The 18,082-nt window shown below is 38.4% G+C and overlaps 1 protein-coding gene across 1 annotated transcript; it reads right to left on the bottom strand.

The window, feature by feature from the left end:
* Nucleotides 1-3,494: 3,494 nt before the first annotated feature.
* srp68 (signal recognition particle 68) lies at nucleotides 3,495-17,877 on the bottom strand. Its single transcript, XM_007574024.2, has 16 exons — nucleotides 17,716-17,877; nucleotides 17,220-17,286; nucleotides 16,233-16,346; nucleotides 14,961-15,156; nucleotides 14,667-14,749; nucleotides 14,439-14,548; nucleotides 14,274-14,353; nucleotides 13,198-13,338; nucleotides 9,598-9,696; nucleotides 8,381-8,445; nucleotides 7,954-8,107; nucleotides 7,728-7,822; nucleotides 6,437-6,566; nucleotides 6,288-6,363; nucleotides 6,123-6,175; nucleotides 3,495-4,973 (listed from the first exon to the last, which is right to left on the bottom strand). The coding sequence occupies exons 1-16, from the start codon at nucleotides 17,801-17,803 to the stop codon at nucleotides 4,746-4,748; spliced, it is 1,779 nt and encodes a 592-aa protein (XP_007574086.1). The 5' UTR covers nucleotides 17,804-17,877; the 3' UTR covers nucleotides 3,495-4,745.
* Between the last annotated feature and the right edge of the window lie 205 nt (nucleotides 17,878-18,082).

Here is an 18,082-nt window from a genome sequence, read left to right as displayed (position 1 = left end):
AGTAGCCGTCCAACAAATGACTCAAGTAAGAGCAAAAAAAGTATTTTTAAAAAAAATTACATAAGTAGACGAACCAAAAGATAAAGTTCGTCTGACATAAAATGTCAGAATTGATATCAATATCAATTCAAGTAACGAAAAATAAAAAATTCAGGCAAAAATTTTGCCAAATCAGTTTCTTTCAATAAACTGTCAATTAACAAAAACTGCAGGTGTGTCTGGTAAATTTTTGGTTAACATATTTCTTGGTTTTCATTGAAAGGGTAGAAAGTCCAGAAATTTTTACTCAAGTAATAGTAAAAATACTTCACAGTTACTCAAGTAAAAATAAAAAAAAAATTTCACCCAAAAAATAGTTACTCAAGTGAATGAAATAGCGTAAATGTAACGAGTTACTCCCCGACTCTGCTGACACGCTGTGCGTACGGCCAGCAGACGGTCAGAGCTGTTACGTAATCCCGTTATCAGGAGGTTCGGGTCGCCCTGAGCGGACCGACGTTTCACACCTCCAGCTCAGACATGTCAGGCATCCAGGGCGTCTCTGCAGCCCTTCATCAGCAGAGGGTAACGCAGAGGAATGCAGACGGGCAGCTTCCTGCGCAGCGCGAACACACGCTGCTGACTGGTCCGGCCACACAGCCGGGCTCTCTGGGTGTGTTTACCTGTCTGGAAAAACATACTTTTAATGTTGCTAAGATACCACATGTTATACTGTGGCTACTCTGAAACACAATGGAGGAAGTGGTCAGAGGAACCACATGTGGATTTATGAAGGTTTTTCTGCAGGTTTCATCTCATTTATACCTGTGGAGATCATTTTATTTATTTTCTGGGGGGATTTTCTCCCATTACATATGCACTGTGAAGTTTCCTCACTTCAAAAAGAAGGCGTAGTTTTTGTCTAGTTTCTCTTAGTGCACTGAGCGCCTCCAGCCACAGACTGATAATACCAAAGAGCACCACAGGAAATAACTTCTGCCTGCAGCTGTTTGTTAATTATTTAACACTAGTAACTTGTCAACTAATGGGCAATTTCTCAGCAAAATATAGGACCTTATTTTTAGTCAATAATTCCTTAATATTTAAAAGAAAGCACCAGTTTAACTGGCAAATTATTTCACTTTTAACTTGGGGAAATGTATTGTTATGAGTGAAATAATCTGCCAGTGAAACTAGTACTAAACAGTTTTAAGGAATTATTCACGTAAGCTCCTATGTCTTGCTGAAAAGTTATGTGTAAGTTAGCTTTGTGAGAGTCTGCCACTGGTTTTGTTTTATTTCTACTAGAAACTAGACCAAAAATACTCTAAGATTTAGTGTTTTGTACTGCGAGCCGCATTGAGTCATCATCTATAAATGTAAAAAACAGTGGAGGACGTTCCCAGGCGTGGCTGCGCAAGCAAAATGATCCAAAAACACACTGATGATTCATCCAGGAGGAAACAACAGAATCAAAACCAACACCTGGAAATGCAGGCCTGACCTACTTCAGTTGGGGTCAGAGGTCACGATTCAAAACTAAGAAACAGAACAAAAATGGCCTCAATCATGTATTAATCTTGTTTGTGTAAATGTTTTATGTTTTTTTTAAACCCACACTAATTTTGGTCTAGTTTTTAGTGCAAATGTCTTAGAACACTTGAAATAAAACAAAACTGACTTTTACTTTTCAGTAAGAAACAGGAACTTATTTTAAGTCAATAATTCCTTAATGCTGATGAAAAAGACATTTCTCCCACATTAAGAGTTACAATTTCTCGTTCCACTGGCTGATTATTTCACTTATAACTTGCACTTTTTCATCAATATTAAGGAATTATTGACTTTAAAGAGCTCCTATATCTTGCTGAAAAGTTACTTGTAATTTAGTTTTGTGCCAAGATTTTTTTTTAATTAAGGTTTTGTTGGCTCTAGTGGCCTTTATTTAAAAGTAGTTCGACAGGAAAGAGGGTAATATGTGGGTTGTGCTTTGCCCCTGCGCCACCACAGCACCCCTTGTGCCAAGATATTTGCAATAACAACCAAACCAAAATACTTGCTTTGGTTTGTAAAGGTTGCAAATATTAACTTCACTATACATGAAATGCATTCAGATAAAGGTTCAGTTTTTATTTTAATAATTCTTCACTGTGGTTGACAGTTGTAAAATACACATGAGGATAACTCAGCCTGACTCTGTTGACTTAAAAAGACCAGAAGAAGAAAATCAGCGCAGAAATCACAGAGATGGTAAAGAATGAAACATGTCTGAAAACTCCCAACCCTGATTAGAAAGGAGTTGAAACAAAAACGAAACAAACGAGGGTGTGTCACTGCAAAATGGCTGACAGGTTCCCAGAGCTCAACTAGTGTCAAATGATAAAATCTGATCATTTCTGCAAAAAATAAAAAACATTTTCCAACAGGAACTGAAACAATGTGAATGAAAAGTGTCATTTATATAATCTCCTTAGAGATTTTTCACACATTTCTGTTATCAAATATGGCGGATCGAAGGAGCAGAAAGGGCAGCTGGGTGAATATTCTGGGTTTTGTTTCTAAGAGGAGTTTAAAGGTAACAGAGTTGAGCAATATTTTTTTGAACTGCAGGTACCAAATGTAAACCATAACACACACACACACACACCCTGCTCAAGCATCCGCTCATCCTCACACTCCCTGCATCCCCACAGAGGTTCATACTGAGACACACCTTCCTTCACAAATGGACTATTAATGAATTAAACCATATAAAAGCCAAAGATACAACGCTGTGCAAAAGTCCTGAGTCATTTCTGAATTCTTTACATGCTGCTTTGATGAGACAGACTTTTATTTTTGTCTTCTCAAAGTTCCCTCAGGCTTGAAGTTTTGGACATTTTCTGCTTTTCTGTGTCAGTTCAATTCAGCCAATTCACAACACGTCATCTCAGTGAGCTTTACAAATCCAATCACACATTTAATCCAATTGATCCTAGTTATCAAACAGTGGAGGTAATTATTTAAATTAGATTAAAATGATTTAATCCAGGGAAATCCAATCAGGTTGAATTCACTGCTTTGCCTCATTACCTGCGTTTCCATAACAAATGTGCGCAAAACCTTTTCCACTCCTTTTTTCAAGTAATAATGACTAAAAAAAAAAAAGAATCAGAAAACGGATTTTGGTGCCAATATATTTTATTTCTGAGCCTGGAGAGAAAATGAAAACATTCTCATCATTATTTTCAGATGTTTCAACAATCACTAAGACTCTTCACTGCAAAACCACAAAGTCTAACCAGGGATGTTGGTCCAGTTTCTGCTGCAAATATCTTATTACTCTAGAAATAAAACAAAACTAATCCAGAAGTAACTTTTCAGCAAGGTGTAGGAGCTCGTTTTAAGTCAATAACTCCTTAATTTTGATGACAAAGTACTAGATTATTTCCCTCGTCATGAGTGAATTTATCTGCCAATGGAAATAGCACTTTTTCTTCAATATTAAGGAATTGTTTACTTAAAACAAGCTCCTATTTTTTTGCTGGAGTTACTTGTCAGTTTGTTTTTCTTATTTCAAGTGTAATAAGATATTTGTACTAGAAACTCGACAGAAAACACTTGGCAAGATTTGGTGTTTTTGCACCGTTAGACGCTACTGGAGACGAATCCATCTTACTTCTTCAACACAAACAAAGAGAGAAGAACAAAAACATTTTAAAAAAAAGACCAGCGACACAGATTCATGAGGGTCATTAAAAAACTCATCTGCGAAGTTTATCACAAGGAAATCAGGTCCAGAAAGGAGGAGAGGAAGTCAGCCGGTTCGGTTTAGAGGAAAAACTGCTCTTTACTACAAAACAATGGGTAGCAACAGATGTTGTAACAATGCTGAACTTCCAGACATGCTATTCATGTAGTAAAAACATTTATACTATGAGGCGTGGTGGTGTGATGATGGAAAGGCTGCTAAAACCTTCCGGATGGCTTAATGTCTGCTGAAGGCAGAAACAAAACTCCAGCAGGAGCGTCCAAGCTGAAAATATGATCAGGGCGATTCAGTCTGATCTGAAGTAAATTTATAACAATAATAAAACTTGGGAGTCCGCTGCATAAACCTAACTGGGCCTGAAAGGTTTGAATTACAACAATCTGGGAAAATATCCAAAGAAAATCAAAAAGCAAAGCTGAAATTTTCCTTTTAATATATGGTAGAAATAGTTTTTACTTAGTTTTATCGATTAGCTCTCATATCACCAATATGAACGAACTGAAGTATGGAAATCAGGAGAAAGTTAAAAACTGAAAACACCCGTTCATATTTAATAACTCAATACTGAACGTATTCATTAAATATCTCCACTATAGGGCTTATGGGAGATATCCGACTGGTTCTGAATCATATTTCTTGATCTAATGGGTCCAATTTATCCAAGAGCAAACAGATAATTAGAGTTAAATGAATTGGCCAGTTTCAGATCTATCAAATAACTCTTTTCTAAGCTTCAGGTATGAACATCAGTACATCCTGGCTTTTCCATTACAGAAACAATAGAAATGAAGATCATTTTGAGAGTCACCTTTTGGATTTATGAATATTCAGACACTAATGTCTGGAACTATCCGGTTTTACAGAATCCAGCTGAACATGGGGTCACATTGCTACTTGAAGCTCATCTATAATCTCAGTTTGAAGGTCGGATTCGCTCTGCAGATTCCACCAATTTGGGAAAAATAGGCACGTTTTTTTGATCGACCTGGAGCCCCATCGCCTTCGGCTCTTCGGCTTAGCTGCCAAAGCCAAATATGCCCTTGATGTAGCCGGTCAGGCCGCCTTTGCCCTTTTGCTCCACCTTGTCATCCAGCGGGGGGAAGGCCACGTGGTTGAGGGCGAGGTCGAAGAACAGAGGCTTACAGGGGATGGGCTGGAACTCCGGCGGGAACTGGACCAGGTTGGGATGCTTCCCAACCAGAGTCTTGTCCAGGTGGAAGTTGTCCAGGTGTTCACACAGAGGCTGAGGAAAACATTCATTTATTACTGCACACGAGAACGAAGCTCGCAGACATCCATCGCTACACACAGATCTTGGGTGGACTCGGACCTGAACCTCCAGAGACGCATAAAGACAATTATAAATTCAGCCTTCCGTCACCTGCTTTAACCGAACTTTGGTCTGTTTGACTTGAAAGTGCGGTTCGTTTAGGGAGGCGTGAATGCGCAATCGAACCGATACGGATCAAAAATGTGAGCCGTGGTCCGGAGATTGCTCCAAAAGCAGGAAGAGAACTGCAGCACAAGGCATTCTGGGTAAATACAACCAAAACAAACGCATGTCTGGTGCTAGCAGGAGAAATTACTCATGCTGAGTCAATTGTTGAGTATTTTTTCACTCTTTCACCAAAGAAAAACAGAAATCCTACAACTGCTAAAATCTGACGCTACTCCATGTTTGTTTACATATTATGAAGAAGGAAGTCGACTTCTTCAGAGGTTTTCGTCTCGTTTCCTTCTGTGGTTCTTGGTGCAGCGCCACCACAGGTGAAAATGTAACAAATGTCATTTTGGTCCCTAATCAAACTGAGTCTACAGGAATAATATAACTTTGTTAGTTTATAAAAAAAAATAAATATCTTAGCACTAAAATACAGTAAAGATCTGCTGCATCAACCTGCCACTCAGGTCTTCTGGGTCTAGTCTGCTCTGCAGGATTCAGCCTTTATGTTCATCTAATCTTAAAAACAAAATCCAGAAAACTGCAAAACAGCTGAAACACTGAGTTCCTTTAAATCAAGGCTAAAAATGCAGCTGGCTAGAGCTGCTTTTGATTAATAATAACCCAAATATTGATTAATTCCAGTGTGAATTACAGCCATTTTGCCACTATTTTTTTTTTCTCTGAATCTCCTTGTTGCTGAGAGTTTACAGATAAACTTGACATATTTAATACTCACTATAACAATACATAATGTCAAAAAGCTGTTGGTTTTATTGGAAACACATCCAAGTTCTGAATCGTTACAAGATTAATTACTGACAATCCAAATTTATTGGAAAACCAGTACAGAGATAATAAAAATTAGACATGAATGATGGGTTGTATAAAACTGTAATGTAGCACTTTTTATATAAATGAACGTCTGCAGTAAAATCTAACCGGTCTTACCGTGTTATCCTTCACCTGCTGCTGAGAGCTCACTTCAGGTGCTTCATCAGTGTCTGAAACAAAATTACATTCCCCCAGGATTTGACATGAAAAACAGAGGAACGGATCTGTATATTTAACATAAATCCATCTAGAAAAAGGAGGTTTTCTGAAAGGAGTTCCCACCCAGAATGGCAGCAGCTTGCAGTGAGTATTTCTCAGCGTTGACCTCGGCGATGAGCTCCTGGATGTCAGGGAGATCCTGAAAACGTTTGGAAAGACGGTTTTACAAAGATCTCTAAAGAAAAATAAAACACTGCTGGTTATGAACAAACCTTGAGGCTGTTGTTGAGACTCTTGGACTTTGACTGGACCTCCTTGGCATATTTCAGGACTCTCTCGTACAGAACCAGCGCCTCGCTCCACTTCTTCACCAAAACGTAAGACTGAGCGATGAAGAAGCATCTGAAGAAAGAGACACATGAGTCTACTGTGACTACAGGATATGACAGGAGCTCATTAATATGACTATTTTATATTAAATTAGACTTCAAGCATCCATCCATTTTCTTTACACCCTTGTCCCTTAGTGGGGGTCAGGAGGGTTGCTGGAGAGGCGGGGTCACCCTGGACAGGTCGCCAGTCTGTCGCAGGGCAACACAGAGACACACAGGACAAGCAACCATCCACACACACTCACACCTAGGGGCAATTTGGAGAGGCCAATTAACCTGACAGTCATGTTTTTGGACTGAGGGAGGAAACCGGAGTACCTGGAGAAAACCTATGCACAGGGAGAACATGCAAACTCCATGCAGAAAGACTGGGGCCTGTATCTGTTTTAGCTTAATTGCTGCTCTGAGTGAGTCATTCTTTTTTTTTTTTTAAATTGGCCTTCAAGCAATCAATGCTATTAAAGCTGCAACTAAATTATTTTATCAATTATTCTGACCATTAACTGGATAACAACTGGAAAAATCTGCACTTTAACCAGATTAAAGTTAAAGTGCAGATTCAATCTTGAATCTTGGCCTTTCATTCAAGACTAGAAATTCAATAAAAATTAAAATAAATAATTAAATTCCTTTATTTTTGAATAAATATTTACTTTAGTGAACATTTGCTTATTTGTAGCAAAGGATGCATCTGCAGCAAAAAACACTTCCAACATCACAACTTACCATCAATACAGTTTGGGATTAATATATTGACTATTTTTCAATAAACTGATAGAAAAAGGTGCTTAATGAGAGTTTATTTGTTGCATCATTTGAACCAGATGAAGCTGGACCGTTTTCTTTTTTTATCTTTAATGCAAAACGTATATAATTTTTGTAAAGTTTTAGCTTAATTGCTGCTCTGAATGAGTCGTTCTTTTTTTTTTTAATTGGCCTTTTTGAGTCTTACACAAGTTACCAATTAATCAACTAAATTAGTTGATTAGTAGTTGATCATTTCAACAACTGATTCCTCACAAATGATCATTTCAGCTGTAAATGCTTTAAAACCTAAAAAAGTTTGTAACTAATCAGATTTTGCAGGATTTAAGTTAAAATCTACAAACCTTTTCCTGCAGAAGAGATTCTTCTAATAGAAATTTGAAGCAAAAACACTGTAAAAACTAACCTGTAGGCCTTGTAGACCAAAGTCTTGAGGGAGACTTCCTTCTGGAAGGTGTGGTCGTCCTCCAGACCCTGCAGGGTGGAGAGCTCAGCCAGACTCTGCAGAGAGAGAGAGCAGATATGACTGAGGGCGAGCAAGGATAACCATTGCATCATGACACTTAACAGCCAATGTGAACAGTCTGTCATATTTAAGGTGGAAATGTAACGTTTCTGGGTTCTGCGCCGACCTGCAGGATGATGTCGTAGAGTCGGATGAGGTCTTGTGGTCGGGGGCCCCTCTTGTTCTCGTCGGCGCCGGTTTCCTTCAGTTTAGCCTGCAGAGTGTGGGCCATGCTCTCGTTTCTCTTCACCAGTGTGCACAGCTTGATGTAGGTCAGATAACTGGGGAAGAAGAGCAGCAGCAGCAGGGATATCAGGTGAAAACAAGGAGAAAAAATAAAACCCGGTGCAATCCCCAGTGTTCCCAGGCTGGGCTCAGGCTGCACCGACGCATGACGACGGGTTTGTCACTTAATACATCGTCACAAACACGTCAACGAGCAAAACGGCGGCTGGACAGAGGGGATCTCAGGATTGTGTGAATGTTGATTTACATCCAACTCATCCATGAGTGAAGTGAGCGTTTTGACTGAAGCACAAGCCTCTGATTTTTACCTGTGCAGGAACTGAAGGTTGGACACTTTCCCACTTTCATTATCGGAGCTCCTCTCTCGCTGTTTCTGGAATCAGAAAAAAGTATCGCTTTTGATTTTCTTCCGCATTTATTTTAAACACACTCCAAACCAACTTCAGGCCCAAAATCCATTAAAGCAGATTCTCTCTGGGATTTCACAAAATCCCAGATTTTGTGAAAAAACCCCAAAAAACCCCTGGTATCTCTGCTGCACCAAGAGGATGCGAAAAAGTTCAAAACATGAAAACTTATAACTAGCCTAGCACTTCTTCAGCCATGCTGTCTCATGTTAAAGACTGAAACTTTCCTCTCAGATTACAGTCACACAGCACATCTCGATGCTTAGTTTTGTTCATACTTCTAATTAAATGCACTGTTTCCTGAATAATGGACGACGTCGTTTATAGGTCGATTTTAAAATAGTTGAGCATCAGGAACTGAAAGTTTGGTCACCACATCATAAGATGAAGGAAGCCATGATGGGGATTTATCACATCGTTTATCATTTTCACAATAAAGTCCAATTAAAGCTGTTTAAACCCTCCAAAACTGTCCATGTTATCAGGATTGTTAGTTTTACTACTGTAAAAAGTATAAATATGAAAATATGATTAAATGCAGTTATGTGCATTTTAGTGATGCAAATCGAACTTTTCTATGTAACCGGTTTCCTAAAGAAACACTATAAATGGTAACGTTTTTATGACTTGCAGTCAAACAGCTGCAGAAAAAAATAAACAGTTTTTATCAGAATAGTACCACAAAATATTGTGATAAAACTTGATGTTGAAAATGATCGGATACATTTAATTTAGTGTCACATATGGAAGGGGCATAAGTCAGAATTTTTAGATGGTGAAAAGTTTAAATTTGGGCCGTTCAGTTTGCCCTGAAGTCAGATTTTGGCAAAAAAATAAAAAAAAAAATAGAAATGAAAAGAAAAGTAGGATTTGGGTCACATTTTTCTGCTGTGTGAATGAAGCCGTAACATTTTTAATCGACATTTGAAGGAAAAAGTAGCAACAAACTTGGATGTAGATGAAAAACGCAGGAAAACCTGCTCCACTGTGTTTCCAGTACATTATGTCTAAAGTGGGACTCTCCCTAATTATTCTTTAGTAACGTCTGAACATCCACACCACTCCCTGTGTGCTGGGCCTCAGTTTGTAGATTCGTAGGACGTCGGTGCGCCTCTTACCGCCTCGTTCTTCAGTTCCTCCCTCACGGCCTGGATGGTGTCTCTGCACTCGGCCAGCAGCGTCTCGTACAGATGCTCTTTGGTCTCCTCGTTGACGGCCTGCGCAACAAAAACACCAGGCCAGACCTGCAGAGTTCATCTCCAGGACGACAGAACAAAGTTCTCCAAAATGACACCAGTTCATCCACATGAAGGGTTAATTCAACTATATTTATTCATATTAAAGGACGAGGAGTTTGTAGGGTTGAAACTATGTGAAGTTTGCAACAATGAAGCAATAGTAAAGGCAGGAATGTGACGGTGATGAACTTCAGGTATGTGGCCAGGCGGGTCATCGTACATTCCTGCACATCACTCGTGTGTCGCAGCGTAGTTTCAGGGTTCAGATCGACAGAACTGGTCGTCTTCGACTGCAAATCTGAGAAACGCTCAGATATAAGAGGAATCGTGTGGCGCATTGTTTTCACGTTCAAAAGCAAATTTATTTAATTGGAATCCAGTTACTGCAGCTACTCGTGGCGTTATTATAAAACGGGCAGCCATTTTGTATTTACAGTTTTTGTTAGAATTAAGAGTTTAAGTAGAAACCCAGAAGTTACTGCGATAAAGGATGATATTGTTTTTAGACTATTTTCAAGTGACATAACAGTAATGGTATAATAATGCAATAACACATTCGCACATATCAATAAACTTTAAATTCTAATGAACATTTAACACTGGCACTGGAAGATGTTTTAAATATCCAAAATAAAAACAAACAAATAAAATTAATTATAATTAATTAATTATAAAGTCTCTAAACAAAATTAGCTTATTGAAACTAAAGCAGCAGACTGAAAAGTTTATCCGGTTTTTTGGTAGAAAAAGAGAAAAACAACAAATCAAGCAAATGAAAATTATTGAGCTTGTTTTAATTTATCATGCGATTAAATGATGTATTGCAACAGGCCTAAAAGCCAGAAGTATAAAATAACTCCTGTAAGAATATTTAACAGAAGAAGAAGTTTCTGAGTGCAACTCTAAGTTAAGCTGGGAACAAATGAGCAAAGATCTTCATTTTCCCCCACAATCTTGGAAGAATAAATACATTTTATAACTGCTCTTAGGATTACAATACTTCACCACATCCTGGTTGCTGTAATCGTTTTGTTTTTGGTAAATAAAATTCATCTGAAGTTGCATTCGTCTAATTTCAGAACTGGGTGAAAACCAGATATTTTTTTAAAAATAAAAGGTTCCTGCTCCTGGTTAAAATTTACTGAAACTCTTAGAAGGCTCAGAGTTTGGTTGACAAAAAAACTAAATTTTGATTTTCACGTTTCTGAGGTCAAACAATGGAGAGGAAGCAACAGGTTAGAGGATTTCACCAGAACATTCCTGGATGAGTCAAAAGCTGCTTCAATCCACCCAGGATTGTGACGTTTCTTTGAGCTGCAGACTTTCACCAACACCCAGCCGGAGCCCAGCATGACCAGCCGAACCAGTTGGACACACAATCTGATCGGAGATGGGAGAGGCTCTGCACTTCAGAGTGATGTCTGAAGGCCTGACCTCATGTTCTCTGACCCTAAGAGGAGTTTATCAGCTGTTACCTACTGGGAAGCAGCACCTCTGATAAGACATTGTGATATAAAGCATAATTTAGATGCATAAAATAAAAAAATAAAAAATCGTAGAACGGTGCTGATTAGAAAGCAGCTTCGGCTCACGTTTTGAGCCCAACATGACAGACTTTAACGCTGCAGGTTTTTCCCAAAGACTCTTTTTACAACTGAAATGTCTTGGGGAAATAAATCTGCTGCGTCTCGGTCCAGAGATCTGCTGCTGGGTGCGGCTTTGTGAAATGCACAGAACGCAGCGATGAGACGCGACATGCCAGAGAGCTGAGTGGCGGCGGGCGTGACAGGCGAGCCGACAGGAAGGGCCGAAAGAAGAGAGCGAGGAATGTTTGGCTGATCGGGCGGGGGATTCACAGCAGAGGACAGCGCCACACACTGGTGGCTCCAGGAACTGCGTATAATGAAGGACAACAGCACTCCAAATTTTCAACATAGACCAGAATCCAAAAGTTTGAAATACTCAGAGTTTTCCTGATTGCAGGTTTCTGGACGATCTTTAAAAGGCCTGATCTGCCGACTGCGATTCTAGTCGGTACCATTTGTCGCGGACTTCTAGGTTCCAGAACCAAAAATGTCCAACGGAGGTTGTGTTAACAGGTGGTTACGTACTTTCGACTTCATTGTTTTAATTTATTTCTTGTAAAAATATAGACAAAATAATTACTAAAAATCTCTGACAACTTAGTTGAAAACTAAAGTTAACTGACGTTAAAAGTTAAAAAAAAAAGTGGTTAAAAAAAAGATTATTTTAGGAAAACCTCCCCTCATCACACCGAACATTCACCAAACAAAAGAGCTCCACCAAACACCCGTTGTGTTCTTAATCACTTAATGTAATGGGAGAGTCTAAAAGCTACCAAAGTCATCTAAACAATTTCAGATATAAAAATTCATTACCAATTTTGGTTTTGAACCAACTCAGTCTGTTCTAACTGTTCAAAGAAAACTGATGGAAATCACAATTTACAAAATTTCAGCATAAATGGCCACAAGACAATTTTTTTCTGTCTGAAATGTTGCTAAATATAGCAAGAAAGTCGCCAAGTTGACAACAGTGGGGTTAACTGCAAACGTCCAGACATGACCTGGTGGGCCGGTCCGTCAGTCGAACCTCTCCAACAGGAAGGACAGCGGCTGATTTTTAAACTTTTGGTAGATAAGATCAACTTCACATGCAAGTATCGGCTGATCACCAATCTCCCAAAACTAACAAAATTGGCGCTGATAAATCGGTGCGCCCATAATGAAAAATAATTGAGGGTTTTTTTGTTTTTTTTACTTTAAATGCACAATATTAAATTTAGCATACCATTATGGAGCTAAAACAGTCTCATCATTCACACATTTGTTTCAATTATGAGACTGTTTTAGCTCCATATGCCACATATTAAACAAAAAGGCACTAAACTTTGTCACTAATGAGCCACTCATTTGGTGGATGACCTTACATGCCCGGTGCACAGACGATGAGCCTGGACGCACCTAAAGGTCGACGGTTCCAACATCTTCTTCCCCTTGTTATACTTACAAATACAAAAAATACAAAAACCTTTAAGTGAATGTGTCTTTTCTATTCCCAGAATTCGTTTTGAAGATTTTTATATTTTACACAAAGTGAGAGGAAGGAAAGGAAAGACAAACGTCTCAAAGTGAGCCCCCTGCTGGCCAGTTTGTGTAATAACCAGCAGAGAACATTCATATTGCTTCAACTACGTTTAAATGCAGATTTTAGCAGCTTTAGTACAAATTAGTGATGCACTGATATGAAAGTTTGGGCCGATATTGATATCCGATATAAATATTGCTGTTATGGCAGATCTACGATACTACATGCATTTCTCTATTGTTTGAACACCTTTGAAAAAAGGACATTTAACCGGCAACAGTAAGAACATCTGTTTGTTTTAAAGGGTGCTGTCTGCGTTGAGATTATCACGCTTTTAAAAACATGTCGTGTTTTCACGAGTGAGAGGCTGACCTGAGCGATGGCGGCCTCATTGTCCGCCAGACCCAGGAGGAATATCCGAGCCTTGTCGATCTTCACAGGAACGCTCCGGCCTCGCCACTCCACCTCGCTCATCGTGGCCGCCTGCTTGGTTCTGGCTTGAGTGATCAGAGCCTGAGGGGAACAAAACACTGAATTTAATACTGTCTCTCTGATTAAAAGACTTTTTAAATGTCTAATGACTGAACTCAACTCCCAAACCCTGCAGCATCATCTGTGACGTTGTCAAGGCAACTCTTTTTTTTTTTTAATGGACTGTGTTTTTGTGTTTTTAAAACCAACCAACTTTACAAATCCGCTTTTTTTTTTTTTAACACCTTATTGTTTGCTCCTTTTGTTGTGATCAAGAATAAAATGTAGAGAGTTAAACATTTGCCGTGGCCACCCAAGACTTTGGAATACCTTACCTCTAACTCCATCATTTAAATCTCAGCTAAAATCTCATCATCATAACTTCTTCTCTTTGGCCAACGCCTGATTATGTATGGAGTCACTTAATTGATTAGTTTTAAATCTTAACTCTGCTTTATGTACTTTTTATTATTGTTTCATAATTGTGGATGAAACTGAAGCATTTTGGTCAACAAATGTTTTTAAATGTTCTACATAAATAAGTTTGACATCAATATTGTTTTGATCCAACTAATCTGGGCCGTTCACAATAAAATAATAAATCCTTCTAATAAATAAATAAAAGAGCCAATATTTTGCGCGCTGCAGCTTCCTGTCTGAGATTTGTGGTTTGCTCTGTTCATTGTGTCCAGAAAGCAGCTGAAACGACACTTATTAAATGTTATGATGTCCAAAGCAAACCTGCTTCTTAAGTAAGAAAACAAACTTATCTGTAAGATTTGTCTTTATGTGATTAACTGGAACGTCACTGAAATATAAATTAAAATAATATCAAATGTTAGAATGAGCTGCTCTGAATGAAAACATCAGTAGCAACAAAACTTGAGTTTGATTATGACCATCTGGTCAGATGCATTTTCAGAAATATAAACATCTGATGTCATGAATTTAAAGAAAAAAGCCTAGCGCTGCATCACCTCCAGCTTTTCAGCCATCATGCCCCCTCCTCCGCCGGTCAGCCTCATCTGCATCAGGTCATTGATGGCATTCTGGTCACCTGGAGGTTCACAGTGAAAAGCTCTTAGAAAACTCTCCCTACCTCAGAATAACCTGAAGCTGAGGCTCGGTAGCCAGTTACTCACCTATGTTGTAAGCACAATAGCGGATGTTGGGCGAAATCTCATCCACACGCTGGCGATACAGAACAGCCATCTCCTCGGTGAAGGCGCTGGCCAGTTTCTCATAAATGGTCCTGGTAAAAAACAGAGGAGATTACTTTTACTCTTCTTCGTACGTTTATTGACATAAATCCAACACCGACCCCTTTTTTTCAGACACTGTACTGTAAGTAAAGTTAGATTAAAACTCACTTGCACTTGTTGAATGCCTCCATTGCAAGTTTCCACTCCTGCAGCTCAAAGTGAACCATCCCCGTGAGGTACGCAGTGTAAGCCTGGAACAAATCCATCAGCAATGACTGAAAACCGTTTCATTCCTCTCCGTTTACAAGTTTAGTAACAAAAAGAAAGGTTAAGTGGAACACAGGGAACTTTTAATTCAGAGAAAAGTACAAGATACTTTATAATTGTCAGCTCCAATCCTTTATTTCCAGCATTTATTCCACACACTCCCATCATGAAAGTGTTAGCCGGTCTTCAGCGAACCTGTGCTTCCAGTTTGGTCTTGGCGTCGACACGGGGGCTCTCGCAGAGCTTCTCCAGCTTCTCGCTGTGCTTGGCGGCTTTACGTAAACGAGCGAGCAGGTGGAACTTCTTCCTGGGCTCCGTGTTGGCCTCCTGCTTCAGCTGCATGGCGTAGCTCCACGCACGCTCCGCCTCCATCAGGACGAGCAGCAGATACCTGCAGGGATGAAGGGAAGCTTCATGCATGCACTCATTTACCAGCGGACATGAACTTCGCAAGAAAACAGCTAAAGTAGTTTGTCAAACTGTTGCAACTTCCAGGACCTTTTAAAATGACACCATAGATGATCGAGGATAAAATAAGGAAAAACTTCTATTCAAGAGAGCCACGTTTAAATTGTCGTCAGTGGTTACATTAATCAGGGAATTTATTTTTGCTCAACAATTATGAATAACTCACCTGTCCATGGTGTCAATTGGCTGTATGTAATGTAATGGAAACCTGACCAATATATACTCTATATCTACTTTTTTCAGTCAGTCTTTTTTTTTTTCTTAAAAAACTCTTGTACTCCCAAAAAGTGTGAAAAAATAAAAAGAATTACACAGGAAGACAAATTTAAAGTCCGTAAATAAACTGTTATTTGAAAATAATAATAATAATTTGTTTCATGGCAGAATTTTCCCAATTGCCATTTTATTTTTATTATCGATGTCATTTTTTAAATTGGGTTTGATGCAAATCGAAGGTAATAAATTCTGAATAATTTTAAACTTTTGCTACAACCGTAGTAAAAATTGCAAACGTATCTATTTAACCAAAGAACATGTATTTTTACTAGATTTTATAACAACTTGATAAAACACACAATGCATTGTTGTCCTGTAGAACAATTTAAAGGGGCGGTATTATTATTCTCCAGGCACATTGTGCTTCAAAATGGCACGATTAAGAAACTGCTACTAAAACAGATTTATATGTCAAACATAAATTAAAAGAAACTGCTTTGTAACCGGCCTCTCTCTTTAATTGCTTTGTGGAAATAGACATTGTGAAACAAATCGTTAAGACACACCTGACTGGTTGCAACAGAAGATTCAATGATTTCTCAAACATACATGAAAGAATCAAGGCAACACACCAGCTATGTTTTTGATGAGGGAACAACATTATGATATGAACTGATTATATTGTTATTTTCTTTAAAAAAGTGACATATTTAATGACCAAAAGCTACAACTAGACTAAGTAGTGTTGCACCAGAGTCCAAGTTCACATCAGCCGTTACCAACCTGCTGTCAGAAAGGATTTCCACTGTGATTTTCTTTCCAACAAACTTGTGTCTGTTTCCCATCTTGAAGCCAAGAGTCTTTCGGAGGCGGCGCAGCCTACGAGAGCAGTAGCCCCTGCAAAGAATTAAAAAAAAAAAGGTATTTCCACTGAAATAAAGTAAGATAAATGTGCATTCACTTTAAAACAACTCCATTTAGAGACAATACAGAAGATATAGTCTATTTTCACCTGTTGAATTCTCTGCAGTTAGCTCAATGTTTACATTGTACAGATTTCTATGACAAAAAGCACAAAACATTTACTACAGTAATCTATTAGAAGTACTTCAAAAAGCAGTTTTACTGCTCAATACTTTTTTATTTCAGTAATAACTAGTTAAAGTAATGCTACGCTCACTTTTTGGATACTTAAGTTACTTCACTGAATGAGGATTAGTCATATTTTAACCAAAAATGCACCAGACAGACTGTATCTTTAAAGTAGGACTCCTTTGAACACTAGATTTTCTTTCTATCAGCAGCTCCTTTTGGAAATGAAATGAATATAGTAAGCAGCATATGTTGTCACTGGAACTATTTTACACTATTCTATTCTTATATTATATATATATACTTTCCTTACTGTAGTTCTGGGCTTAACAGCTTCATGCTGAGAAACCTCTGCCTGAATTTAATATTTTGTCTCTTTTACATTGTACCCGTTCTTTAAAATGTCAGAATTTGCACATAACCTTATATTTTGAGATCGTTAAGATTTTTCTTTTTTTATAAATTAAAATAAAATGTTATGTTCACAGTTATTCAACGTAGCCTTTTTTAACCAAATACTCTTACCCGAGTACAATTTTTAGCTTCGCTACCACCTCTGACTGTACTGAACCATAATATTTTACATCTGTATATTAATAGAGGTATGAATATTTGTTTTCTAAGTTTATAAATGCAGTTTGAATAGAAACTGAGCTAAATAATGACCCTGAATCTCACCTGTATCTTTGGTAGTCTCCGTGCCTGAGGCCATGTTGCTGCTGGGACTCCTTGATGATTTGAAGAACTGCGAGTCAGTGTTAAGAGACAAACTTTATATATATCAATAGACAAATGTGATACTATCAAGTCTGAATGTGTGTGCAGCGCTGGCACCAGATGAATGAACCAACAGTGAGCCTAGAAAGCGCAGAGCTAATGAAACTTAAAAGATGGTACACGTTTTTTTCCTTTAATATTTTAGCTTTACTTTTCTGTGACAAGCTGTGTTTTACATGCAGACAAAATATCTGCTGATTAAATAAATTATTCAAAGTTCTGCGATGTCAAAAATAAAACGCTTTCATGTCCACCATGGGTAGTCAAATGACACGTAGCCTAACCGAGCTAAGCGTTACCAAGCAGCTAACGTTAGCTTAGCTTTGATGAACTAGAAACAGCTTCGGTCATTAAAAAGTCACCACCCCGTTGAGAAACGCCACAATGTGAAGGATACTTTCCAAACCCAGCCATCCTTCCTGTACATTCTCTTTATTTTCTTCCGTAGGAGAGAGTTTAGTCTCGATCTGCTTGTCCGCAGTCATCTCTGCAAGCTAACAGCTAATCTGAATCACACACACCAACAGCAGACCCACTGAGAGGCATGAGAAATTGATTAATCTCGCGAGATTTGGAGAGTAGCCTACCTTTAAAGAGATATAAAAGCAAACAGAAATTGAACTTTACTGACTAGCGTGACTTCAACATATTCAGATACATTTACTTGAGTAACTTTATAGTAAAAATAAATAAAAAAATACTTGTTTTCCTTTATGGTACTTTTTACCTTTACTTGAGTGTTGTTATGAAGTACTAATACTTTT

Source organism: Poecilia formosa, unplaced genomic scaffold (assembly GCF_000485575.1).
Source record: "Poecilia formosa unplaced genomic scaffold, Poecilia_formosa-5.1.2 Scaffold342, whole genome shotgun sequence".
Taxonomy (NCBI): Eukaryota; Metazoa; Chordata; class Actinopteri; order Cyprinodontiformes; family Poeciliidae; genus Poecilia; species Poecilia formosa.
Note: the sequence above shows the minus strand (reverse complement) of the source record. Positions and strands in the feature narration are given on the sequence as shown.